The sequence below is a fragment of the Schistocerca piceifrons genome, chromosome 9, assembly GCF_021461385.2.
Source record: "Schistocerca piceifrons isolate TAMUIC-IGC-003096 chromosome 9, iqSchPice1.1, whole genome shotgun sequence".
NCBI lineage: Eukaryota > Metazoa > Arthropoda > Insecta > Orthoptera > Acrididae > Schistocerca > Schistocerca piceifrons.
In genome coordinates, this window is record NC_060146.1 from 218,187,708 (window position 1) to 218,201,436 (window position 13,729).

General features: G+C 43.3%; 1 protein-coding gene across 1 annotated transcript in view; it reads right to left on the bottom strand.

Annotated features, from left to right (window-relative positions):
* Positions 1–13,729, bottom strand: part of LOC124717082 (4-coumarate--CoA ligase-like) — a 110,576-nt gene that overhangs the window by 7,340 nt on the left and 89,507 nt on the right. Inside the window, exons 8-9 of the mRNA XM_047243779.1 lie at positions 13,438–13,593; positions 2,547–2,723 (exon numbers count right to left, since the gene is read on the bottom strand). Of these exons, the coding sequence (XP_047099735.1) occupies positions 2,547–2,723; positions 13,438–13,593 (333 nt within the window). The remainder of the gene's footprint in view (positions 1–2,546; positions 2,724–13,437; positions 13,594–13,729) is intronic.

Sequence of the window (13,729 nt, forward strand, 5' to 3'; positions counted from 1 at the left end):
TACAGGTGATTCACGATTGTGTTCCACAGTCTCGTGCGAATATTCTGTTCCCCAAAGACATGTTGTCGGGATTCGCCTTTTCCAAACATATGGGTCGTGGCTTTGTCTCTGAAAACCAACGTCAGTGAAAACTCGTTTTCTTCCAGCAGCTGCTGCAATTCATTGCGAAAGTAACACTGAAGCTTATTCTTCTGAATAGTCAGTGCCTGTAACAACTGTGAGCGTGTGGGTGCTACTCTGTCATTCTGTGCAACGGATTAATCTGAGATGTACCGTTTACCCTGTGGCTCCTGCAAGATGCAATTTCCACCCCCACACTACCGCTACGGTCGCAGGTTCGAATCCTGCCTCGGGCATGGATGTTTGTGATGTCCTTAGGTTAGTTAGGTTTAACTAGTTCTAAGTTCTAGGGGACTAATGACCTCAGCAGTTGAGTCCCATAGTGCTCAGAGCCATTTGAACCATTTGAACCACCCCCACACTACTACAGAAGTCAAACAGACGCTCCTAACGTTCTAAAGAGAAATGCCTGAAAAACTTTCAGCAATAAATATCTTCTGGAGTCGTCCGCTGTAAGGAAATGACACAAAAATTCACAAAATTTCTTACTTAACTAGTGGGATACTTCTGTACTCGAGTAGTGCTAGTTAGTGTAAGAAAAACATGAAACTAACGAAAATTATTATTTATTTTGCTAAAATTCTGAGAAATCACAATGGCACCTTTAGTTATGAACTGAACAAGTTATTTCCGGGTTCTTTTCGGAATGTGAAGTTACCTCTTAAGGATAGGATTCGCTAATGAAATTTCTATACGCAGTTTAAGACTGTTATTGACTTGGCAGAATGGCTGAGAGCCGCGCCTACTCAACTTGAATAATTATCCGTTAGAACTTTGCTAGGTATGGTCGAGGCTGTCGTGTGTGAAATGCAGTGAAGTATACTGTTGTGGAGGAAATATGGAGCTTGCAAGAGCTGTAGCGCACAATACCGTAAGCTGCGATGACTGCTGTCTGCGCCGCTCGCTGCTGACAAATAAGATAACTCTCGTTCTATCTGGATTGACCTTCGCCAATCAAACTCCCCCTACGCCTTGTTGAAGTCAAGGACTCCTATTCGCCCCTAGTCTAACTGCTGGCGTGGTACACCGGTCAGATAACCAGTCCACTGCGATGCCACTCAAAATTCGCTCACAGGCGTTTAACTATAACTCTGTCCGTTCACACCACACAATAAGTGTGTCGGCCAACACAGTGAACAATGCTTAATCGCAAGGACTCAATATAGAGTCGCACTCTGATTCGCTCTCGACAAAGGTGCTCTCCCAGTGAAGTACTGAGGAGAGACTTGTTCCTCGCTCTTTGAGTACACGTACGATCGCGCACGCTCTTGTTACATGTTCTCTCTCCAAGAGCGACAACGGAACAGCCCCTCTCCACACCAGAGGTGAAGAGGTATATCTTTCGGTCTCTTCCATTACTCCTTCAGCTCAAGGCGTCAGAAATATCGATTGCCAATCAGCATTGCTCTTCTAAAACGGGAGAATGACGTTTTGTTTAAGGCGACCAATCCGGAAATCTGTAGCATCGGCGTTTGGCGTTTGCTGTCTCCCTGTGAAAATCTCTGAAACTGTGTGCTATATTTGTAAAGAATGCGTAGGTTGGGCGCTCCCACACAATGTAGCGGACGGCCGCCAGCCAACGTAGATGGGTTGGGACCGGCCTCCTGGCGTGCGGTTTGCCTCTCTCGAACTAAAAGCCCCTGTGACCATCATGTCTGGAATGTGTGTGTGCATGCCAGCCTCAAGTATTTCAACTACGGTGCGCTCACTTGTCAACTGCATATCGTTTACATGAATTCATTCAACATGGACTTTATCTTAGCGAGTTTGGGTTCGAATGAAGCGTCTTGATGTGTGGAATATGATTGTGAGGGCGGAATATGTAAGCAATGAAGGTCAGGAGACCACGACGTCTTACACAGCAGCAGCCGGTACGGTTCTACACACAGACTAGAATGTGCCAAGCGAGAGGGGATCGTACTATGAAATGAAATGGTGCCACAGACCTTCTCTCCTGGTTGTCAGGTTGTACGGCAGGTGACGGTCGGGTTGGTAACCCACTGCTGTCCGGAGTATCAGCAGTTCTCTGCTCGCACGTGTCGTCGAATTCTTCAAGGATCCCGACTAATGTTTCCTGGACAAGCTCCGTCATCCATGCTGACCGTCCCACCTGGCTCCTTTTCTTTGCTCCACTTCAGCAGCCAGTCTCGCGGAATGTGTTGTATCATCCATGGAGTGTTCTGCCTTTGGAACTTCCGCCTGGTATTTGGTACGAAATCGTGGCTGAACCATCACAACTCGCGCATACGTCACTCCACTATCTGCCACGTTGTGTCACGCCTACCCCCTGCGTGGTGCGTATTACAAATCGAAACTTGGAGAGTTGCTACGTGCATTGGTTTGCGTCTGTTTCCTGCACGTCTGTTAGATTTCCCTCTCTGAAACCCTGGAGGTACTCACACTGAGAGAGACCGGCAGGTGCCTACCTTGCCCTCGACGAACTGCAGGACGTCCTCCGGCCTGAGGCTGCCCTGCGCGCCCTTCTTGGGCACCACGAACGCCTTGGGCGCCTCTCCCAACCTGTCGTGCCGGACGCCGACCACCGCCGCCTCCTCTATGGAGGGGTGGCTTCGCAGGATCTCCTCCAGTTCCGCCGGGGCAACCTGCAGGTAAGCGCTGCCAGTAATGCAAAGTACTACATTTAAATGCGAACATTTTAGGTTAGGCTTTACCGTCACTGTTATCGATATCACATGAAACAACAAGTTTTCTGTACACGATCACTGTTTATTTATATCCACTAGGCGTTTCAAATGTGTAAACCTCCATCATCAGGTGGATTAGATTAGATTAGATTAGATTAGATTTACTTTCATTCCAATGGATCCGTAGTGAGGAGGTCCTCCACAATGTAGAACATGTCAGAAAAACAACAATACAAGACAAATATTTACAACTCAAACAAATAAGCTAATGTACCATTCCACAGGTCCCAAGTGGAATGATCGTCATTTTTTAATGAACGCTATATGAAAGAGTCATTTTACAAATACTAATGCACTGAACTTAAAAAAGTTTATTTATTTATTTATAAGGTAATAAACGTGTAATACAACTACTATAATACTTATTTACAATGAACACGTTACTGCACTCAAATTGTGCAGAAGTTATATTGTACTTATATATTTACACACACAAATCAGTTGGTTCTACTGAGAAATTCATGAGTGGAGTAGGGCCACCAATAAATCCTTTAGGCTTGTCTTAAACTGAATTTCATTGGTTGTTAAGCTTTTTATGGCTGCTGGCAAGTTATTGAAAATGTGTGTTCCTGAACAATGCACACCTTTTCGTACAAGACTAAGTGACTTTAAATCCTTGTCAAGATTATTCTTATTTTTAGTATTTAATCAATGAATTGAGCTGTTGGTTTGAAAAAGTGATATATTTTTAATGACAAATTTCATTAAGGAATAAATATATTGGGAAGCAGTAGTTAGTATCCCTAGTTCCCTAAACAGGCTTCTGCAGGATGTTCTTGAGTTCACACCACATATAACTCTTACTGCACATTTTTGTGCCCGGAAAACTTTAGCTTGGCTTGACGAATTGCCCCAAAAAATAATCCCATATGACATTATGGAATGATAGTAAGCATAGTATGCAAGCTTTTTCATTTTTTTATCCCCTATGTCTGACACAATTCGCATTGCAAATAGAGATTTGTTAAGATGCTTCAGCAGTTCTGTGGTGTGCTCCTCCCAGTTGAATTTATTATCAAGCTGTAATCCCAAGAATTTAACACTGTCCACGTCTTCTATCTGCTTGTCATCGTATGTTAGGCATATACTCGTGGGACACCCCTTACAAGTTCTGAACTGCATGTAGTGTGTTTTTTCAAAGTTTAGTGACAAAGAATTGGCTAGGAACCAGTGATTAACTACACTTGATTTGCTATTTATTACAATGGTTATACCATCGGCAATACGACGTGTGTGTGTTGTAATATGTCTTCTTCAGTATTACCTACAACAAGTTAGCACCATATGCAGAGGAGATTCTGGGAGAGTATTAATGTGGATTTCGGTCTAATAGGTCAACGACAGACCAGATATTTGTGTTGAGGTAAATACACGAAACGGCATATGGGTACAGCACTGAGCTTCAAAACCTCTATGTACACCTCATGCAGGCCTTTGACAGAGCACAAATGCTAATTGATTTGCTGCTGTATGGTATACCATCGAAGTATGACTCACGTATTCAAGCAACATAGGCTGGTTCCAAGGCTGCAGCCCGCGTGGAAGGAGAACTCAGCAATTGGTTTAGCATTAGTAAAGGAGTCACACAAGCGGACACACTCTCTACAGTGCTTTTCAATCAGACTCTTGAAGCTGCCATGTGGAGGCTTCAGATATCTGGTTACATAGGCACAAGGTCGACTCAGATAGGCGCATATGCTGGTGGTGTGGCAGTTATTAATAGAAGAAGGGTGTCACTAGAGAGGACAATATGCGAGCTGAAAGAAGCCACAGAACCTAGAGGCCTTTCTATAAATGAAACGAAGACAAAGCACATGAATTCCACCAGGAAGGAAAACAATAAATTGGATAGACCATCAGAAGACGGTTTCAATTTTGAACATATGCAGAACTTTGGCTATTTGGGCTCTAGTATTAACAGCACAAATTCCATGTCAACCGAAATAAAACGGCGCATCCTAAGTGATAACAGATGCTTCCACACGTTTAAGTAATTGTTGGCCTCTAGATAATTAAGTAGGCAGCTGAGGCTGCAACTATAGAGGGTCATGATCAGGCCAGTTTCTAACCTACGGATGCGAAACATGGACGCTAACGAGTGTTGATGAGCAGAAGTTCAGGATGTTTGAACATAGAGTGCTGCACAAGATATATGGGGCAGATGAGGATAATAATGGTTTCTGGAGATCTAGGACGAATGCTGAGCTGAACCCCCCTCTTACAAGGAGCTGACATCGTAAGAATAAGACTTGGACATGGGCTCAGGATGGATACTGGAAGAAAAAGTAAAAATATCTTTGAATGGAGGCCATCCGGTAGAAGACAGAGATGAAGGCCACGAAAGCGGTGGACAGATGATGTGCAAGAAGATATAAAATCTCTGAGAGTCTGAGGATGGCGGAGAACCGCGCTGGACAGGACAGAGTGGAGGAAACTTGTTGCTGAGGCTAAAACCCTCAAAGGGTTGTAATGTTGTGAGAAGAAGAAGTGTTTTGTGATATGGCTTAAGCGTAACCTGTGGCACTGTCTAGTGGAGAAACAAAACACTATTTCACAACGTGGCTCTGTGGCGGTCTTTGACTAAAAGCTAAAAGTAAATGTAGATGTGCAAATAAAACAACAAAAATGTATTACCTTCAATGGTCACAGGCTCCTTTCTCTGCGTAATACGGCACATCACATTACAAACTGTCACATTTTGTAAACAAAGATGGTGTCTGGAAACTGCTAGGTGCAAAGAACATATAGCAAAACAGAAATACTATTTCAAAATACAGATAACTTCTAGCAAAACAGCACCATTAGTTCAGAGTATATCTTAAAGCGTTGTGGATATGTTTGGTTGAGTTGATAAAAATATACGTTGGAGTAACATATATATATATATATATATATATATATATATATATATATATATATATATATATATATATATTAAATTTCGTACTCATTTATGTAATCATATCACATATTGAAAGTCTTAAGTGCAATAAGTATGTTGCCAACAGCAGCAAAATTACAGACAAATAACAGTTTTGGCTGGGACTCAGAGATAAAGGGTGGAAGGAGTGACAAAAGGAGTGAAAAGTTTTCGATGTGCTAGAGCTGTGGGTTTGTTAAACTTATATTTGCTTTGTTATGTGTTATAACTATGTAAATGTTGGAGTAATACTCCGTTACCGAATTAAGGAGGTATAAAAGATATACTCTTAATAATAGTACTACATAATATTAACAGGTCATGTAATATCAGGCTGACATGGTGTTCAATCTGTTGGTTTTATTTGCGTGAATCTATTGAGTTTTGTAAGTTAGGCAGGACTGCTGTTCATCTGGAAAATATCAAAGAAAACATGCAAATAACTAAATTGGTTCATGGTAAATATGAGAGAGAGAGAGAGAGAGAGACAGACAGACAGAGAGAGAGATACAAACGGTGAAAGGACTGACTGAATGAGAGTAAAGGTTTCCAGAGCTGTAGGTTGTTACCGTTATATTTGGTGCATGTTATAACTAAGTAAAGGTAGGAGTAAAACAGTGATTATGCTTTAAGATACACTCTGACACAAAAAACGACGCACCAAAGGGACGTAAATCGGTAGATGTCATGTACATGAGCAAATAAATGATTACCATTTCAGAAAAATTGGATGACTTATTCAAGTGAGAGAGCTTCGGCTGGAACCTCGTTCGCTGAAGTAGAATTGTCCTCAGTGATGGGTCCTACTTGGAACTGAGCCCCGATGACCAGGGAAGACATGACTGGAGGCGTCCCAGACATCAGTCGGTTGCCAATTCGACAACCACACTCTGTACAGCCTGACAAACAGGAGTGATGCTCTCTGGTGCCGTTCCACCTCATAGAGTGGCAGCCTTACAGCGCAGCAGTACGTCGACGATATTCCATGTCCCATTTTGTTGCCCTTCATGGAAAGCCATCCTGGGCTTACATATCAGCAAGATAATGCCGGCCCGCCCACGGCGAGAGTTTCTGCTGTTTGCCTTCGTGCTTGCCAGACGGTAGCTTGGCCAGCAAGATGGCCGGATCGCTCTCCAGTTGCGAGCGTTTCGAACTTTATGGGAAGGCCCTCCAACCAGATCGGGATTTTGACGATCTAACGCGCCAATTGGACAGAATGTGGCACGACATCCCTCAGGGCGACATCCAACAACTCTGTCAATCAATGCCACGCCGATTAACTGCTTCCATATGGGCCAGAGGGGGACCAACACGTTACTGACTCGCTTAATTTGTGAAGCTCTTTTCACTTGAATAAATCATCCCGTCCCATTCGGATAAATTCTTCGTTGTGCGTCATTTTTTGTGTTAGAGTGCACTATTTGTTCTCAAGCTGACAGATGATACAAGCTGTTGGTGTGTTGGTATATTTGTGAATGAGGCCTGGCTGAATGAATTTAGAAAATGTCACAGTAACAGAACTAATTTCATGGTAAATATGAATGTGACATGTGTGTGTGTGTGTGTGTGTGTGTGTGTGTGTGTGTGCAACGAAAGCTTAATAATGTACGCCGCTGTTAAAAGCAGAGATAATGCTACTGTAACTGTTGTCATTTTTGTTCAAAAATGGTTCAAATGGCTCTGAGCACTATGGGACTTAACAGCTGTGGTCATCAGTCCGCTAGAACTTAGAACTACTTAAACATAACTAACCTAAGGACATTACACACATCCATGCCCGAGGCAGGATTCGAACCTGCGACCGTAGCAGTCACACGGTGCCGGACTGCGCGCCTAGAACCGCGAGACCACCGCGGCCGGCTGTCATTTTTGTCCTTTAAGATGGATCCAGGTTGTTTTCTATGGTGTTTGTATATTCGGTGTGTTTCGAGGATGTCTAGTTTTTTCGCTTTAGGTTGGTTATGTAGGATGTTGATACTTGTGTTGTTAGCAGGTGTTTTGTTTCATGCAGCTGAGTGGCTATTGCTGTTGTGTGGTACTTTTTGTTTTTCAGTGGTGCCACGTGCTCTTTGAAGCTAATGTCAAATCTTCTACCTGTCTGGGCCAAATATTAAATTTTGTACGCGTATGGTGAAGCGGATTTCTTGGGTTGGTGTTATTAAGTAACTGTTGCTCAATCTCGTTGTCGGTGGTAAAATATATGTTTATGCCTTTTCGTTTGAAGGCACTGACAGTCTGATATGAAATATTACCGAGAAGTGGGACTGTATGGAAGATCTTATTTTCTATTTGTTTTTTGTGCTGTGATTATTTTGCAGTTATTGAGTGTTTTACATATGGAGTTGTTATAGTCATTTTGAATGGCTGTTTTATTGTTCGAATTTCTTGTTAATTTATCTTCAGAGAGTGGTGGCTGGATTGCCCTGCTGATCATACAGTTGAATGTTGCCATCTTGTAGCCTGTGGGGTCACAGGAGGAGCTGTGAATGGTAGTGTGCTGTGGTGAGCTTCTGATAAATGACATCTCATTTGCTTGTTGCTTTAGTTCATCTTGAGCTTCAACTAATACCAGAATTACCGCCATAGAGCATTGCATTAATGGTTCTTACTGAGGCGGCTTATGGCGTGGCAATGCAGCGGCAGGGCGAATCACAACAGCCCTCAGCTGTTTCTGAGGTTAGTGAAGCATTGGACGCTAATTAAAATATCTCTCAATGTTTTCTCTTTTGTGCCATTGATTAAAGTGACAGTATCATCTACATATAAATAGGAGTAGATGACATTTTGGAGAGGTGATGGTTAGTTTCAGATCTTTGTTTTGTAAATTGTTTATAAATATTTGAGTTAACAATCCAGAAAGGTTTGATACCGTTGCTAGACTATCTGTTTGTAGAGTTTATTGTTGAATGTGAAATAGTTGTGTGAGAGTGAGGATTCCAATGCGAGTGGAAGGAATTTTTTTGTGTTTGTGTAGGTTGGCATAAATATCCGCGATTTTGGATCTGTTGGTATAGAGGAATAATGTCAAATTAGGCAAATGTGACTTCATCAGGAACTTTTTATGTTTTTGACGTGTTGTGTAAATTCTGCTATGTTTCTGAGTGTTCTATTACTATTGAATGTGTGTGTCTCTTTATGACTTTTGAAGAGCTTTTTGCTGAGTTTGAATGTCAGTTCTTACAACTATAGCATTAAGACACAAGCGAATTACAGATATTGACTGTGAACGGCGATTGATTTAAATCAGTGGGGAAAGGTCAAAATTTATGCTGCACCGGGATTTCAACATGGCTCTCCTGCTTACGAGGCAGATGCGCTGACCACTGCCCCATCTGGACACAGTGGTCACTGCAGTTGCACGCACTACCCTAGCACGCCTCCTGTCAGACCCAAATTCTCAACTTAGACCACGCACTATTAACGTAGTGCCTCTTGCCCATTATCCTCATTACTCGCGGCATTTCGCCAATTCCCGAGCCTGGTGTGCATCTGCTGTGAAGAAATCATTGACCATCTTCTCCTGAATTGTACATACGTGGTGTATGAAACTTCCTGGCAGATTAAAACTGTGTGCCAGACCGAGACTCGAACTCGGGACCTTTGCCTTTCGCGGGCAAGTGCTCTACCAACTGAGCTACCCAAGCACGACTCACGCCCGGTACCCACAGTTTTACTTCCGCCAGTACCTCGTCTCCTACCTTCCAAACTTTGCCCGCGAAAGGCAAAGGTCCCGAGTTCGAGTCTCGGTCCGGCACACAGTTTTAATGTGCCAGAAAGTTTCATATCAGCGCACACTCCGCTGCAGAGTGAAAATCTCATTCTGGATACGTGGTGTAAGTTCTTTTAGCCTTGTCTGAAAGATCAACCACCACAAACACACACACACACACACACACACACACACACACACACACACACACACACACACAAAATTCGAAACTGCAAATACATTCAAAGTAATATACATAGGGAAAACTTTGGACTTCCTCCAAGTCAGCCCAACATTCATAATAAACAGAAAGGTCTCAAAATTCTTAAAGAAACGTACACATTCAATAGCAATATAACACCAAGAAACACAACTGAGTAAAGGGGTAATTGGAAACAGAAAACTTGTTGTTGCATTCAAAATGTTACACTTTGACTGAACGCTACCAAACAGGTAGCGACATCTTGATTAAAATTTCATTCTTATACAAACTTATTTTCAGTACAGAAAAAGCCATTCCTACAGGTGAAGAATGGTGTGAGTACACGACGAATAGCAGGTGTACCTAACGCTACCGAATCTTTCTCAGGCGATGATCGCAAGAGATCATGGCCATCTTTCGTATTATGAGAGAGGTCCAGCCATTGCAGTGACAGAGATAAGAGCATCATTCTGACAGATCGCGCGGGCAGTCGGTTGCTGGGCAACAACTGCGGAATGAGTGGTAATGGGGTTGACTCAAGCCAACAATGTGCCGAAACAGAGTGGGCGCGGGTTTTTCCAGAAGTGCTGTGCCAGGAGAAGGGCCTAGAGCTGTTCGGCTCGCTCTGCCGAATAGGCAGAGGCAGCAGCTGAAATACAGGCAGGTTGTCACCACGAACTGTAGGCAACACATTAGTGGTTGAGTTGTGGAGCTGCCATGAATCGATCACTGCTGACATCACACCTCAGACAACTGCGTGGTGTGGAGACCGAGTCAACTGGGACATCGAGTGGAATTCTTTGGTGTTCAGCAATGAGTTTCGTTTCCCTCTGTCGCAGTCAGATCCACTCCAACGTGTCGCAGACCACTTGCCAAAAGGTAATAAGAAGCAGTGATCCTCGAGTCCCACACCTCTGCAACTCCTGGAATCGTGGTGTGGGGATCTATTGAATAAGACAATATGTGTGATTCGGTAATTGTTAATTGGAGGCTGAGTGCTCGCCAGTATGTGGCAAGAATGGAAAATCTTGTTATCATTTCCTACATAACAAACGTACCAAATGGCATTCCGAACAGGGTTCCCTGAGACCTCTCAAGGCAGTTTACACCATGGACTCCTTAGGAATGCTCGAATCGTTGACTGGTTTGCCCAGTCCCCAAATATCTCACCCGTAGAGCATGTTTAAGATGTGATGGGAAGCTGTATACTTTCATACCAATCCTCATCCAGCAATCTTCGTTAAGTGATGCGGCATATATTTTGAGAATTCCAAGAAATTTCTACATACGTTTTGAGGACGATCTCTTGCAAGCGTTAATAAACACATAAGTAGGGTATATACCACTACAATAAAAACTATGATAATTTATGAGGCCTCAGTGTGGTGGAACAAAGTAGGACACTGCTGGGATGGAAACCATGCTGGTCATGCAGTGGTTAGCACAGTGGACTCTCATTCAGAAGAACAGCAGAACAAACTTGCATCTGGCCATCCTGATTTAGATTTTCTGTCATTTCCCTAATTTGCTTCAGGCAAATGCCAGGATGGTTCCTTTAAAAGAGTACGGCCGACTTCCTTCTCCATCCTTCCCTAATCTGATGGGACTGACGACCCTGGTGTTTGATCCCCTTGCCCAAATCAACCAACCAACCAGCATGCCCCCATTACACATTGGGCTAAAATGGAGGCAACCGTGGGACCATACAGGCTAAAAACTGGAAACAATTGGATACCCATTGATTATCCAGAATCCCACACAATATAGGAAATGAGGCAAATACGGTAGTTGTCGGGGGAAATGCTGAGTGACTATACAATAACTTCCCGCTACTTCTATAAAAAGAATTGGTGGTAACAATTGGACGAACAACGACGCCATGCTAGGACATGACCTGGAAACAGACGAAGGCGCTGGGGCCGGAATATACGAGGTACAGCCTACACTAGGTCTCTCTAAAGAAGCTGGCCACGATATTCGATGAGGAAATATCCGCTATCAGGATGTGCAAGGAGGAGAATCTACGTAGGTGGAACATGGATCGTAGCATCTCCATTTATTCAGAGATCCAAGCAGCTCTGAACTCTTTATCAACCCCAAAACAAGATCAAGGATCCTTGCAGGCTGCAACAAAGCCGTAACAGGGTAACAGGGTAAACGTGATTCAGATGGTTCAAATGGTTCTGAGCACTATGGGACATAACTTCTAAGGTCATCAGACCCCTAGAACTTAGAACTACTTAAACCTAACTAATCTAAGGACATCACACACATCCATGCCCGAGGCAGGATTCGAACCTGCGACCGTAGTGGTCGCGTGGTTCTAGACTGTAGCGCCTAGAACCGCTCGGCCACCCTGGCCGGCGGGTAAACGTGCTGTTGGTGCTTGGTCACTCAGGAATTAGTGGCAATGATCAAACTGATAGGCTCGCCAGGACAGGTGCCATGACTCCATTTATTAGATTGGAACACGTCCTAACCATTACTAAAGCGATGGTTAAATCAAAGCTGGTTCCGAAGGCAGCACATACAATACTGAACTATGATCCCAAAACAAAAACATTCGAAGCTAATGCTGTGAAGTCATATTTTAATATAAGTTCGGTAACCCTATGCGTGGAAAGGTGGCAGAATAAACTTATAGTAGGACGAGTGACTTTAAGAAACACCTGCAAACGGTGGGTATAGGGACAAAGCCCCTAAGTGTGGGCTGTGTGGTGAGGGTGATGAAGCCACACCACACCTAACGTTCCAATAGAAAGTGTCGGAGATTAAAAGACAGAGTATTCGATGATCATCAAGTTCTGAAAAAATTTTGTCTAATAAAGAACTAGTAAAGGACCTCCTACTACTTTTTAAGCGTATTGGTTCGCAAAGATAGAATCGCAGGGAGTTAAACAGCGCAATAAACCGTGTTTTGTTGCGATCAGTAGTGATCTATGACCACTGTTGTTTTTGTTTCCCTGTTCAAATCGAAACCAATCCTTCCAAAGCATCTACTAGCAAGCACTCCCTTCTCAATGAATGTCCCAACCAGTTCTTCTTCCTTTTTCTTACAACCTTCAGCAGACATCGTCTCTCACCAAACATTTCCAATACTCTTTCATTACTCACTCTTTCCATCCAGCTAATTCTCTCCACTCTCCTCCACATCCACTTCTCAAATGCTTCTAACCTTTTTTCATCCTCTCGTCTCAGTGTCCATGTTTCTGCCCCGTACAGTGCCACGCTACAGACAAAACATTTGCCAAGCCTTTTCCTTAGTCCTTTATCTAATTTGCCACATAAGAGTCTCCTCTTTCTGTTGAATGCCTCCTTCGCTGTGGCAATTCGACTTTTCACCTCCTGGTGACATCTCAAGTCTTCAGTTATTGTACTTCATTTGTGGAAGAAGACTAAGAGGAAGAAGGAGATACAAGATGATAGACGACATAAAGGGAAGATGAAATTATGCAGACCTGAAGAGGATGGCAGAAGACCGGACAGCCTGGAGAACTACCTTGTGAAAACCTGCCTTTAGGCAGAACACTGTTGATGATGATGATAATGATGATGTTCAAATCAAATCAAATGAAGTCAGTCCATGAGTATATTCGTACCTCTAGGCTTCATACCTTATACTGGTGCTAAAAATGGACATAATCATTTCATATCCGTTACGATAGGGATATCTCGACAAAGTTTGACAGATATCGGACTGGTGCTTCATGGTGTAACACTTGCCACTGCCGTCACTGTTTTAGTACACTGGTAGTGTCACATTCGAGAGAACAATACGTACCGAAAAGCCCTTGACTTTGATGAGCTCCTTCAGCCTGTCCACAATGTAGAAGTTGGAGTCTGCGTCGTAGTAGCCGATGTCTCCTGTGTGTATCCAGCCATCACCTCTGATGGTCTCCGCTGTCGCTTTGGGGTTATTGTAGTACCCCAGCATCACCTGTCGCATTTGTAGGCACATAATCATTCGGATTCCAAAGAATTAGCATAAGTTATGGTTGCAAAATGAGCATACGAATTATTAACACAAGAGTGGAAAAAATAGCAGAAGCTGACATCACGGAAGATCTGTCTGG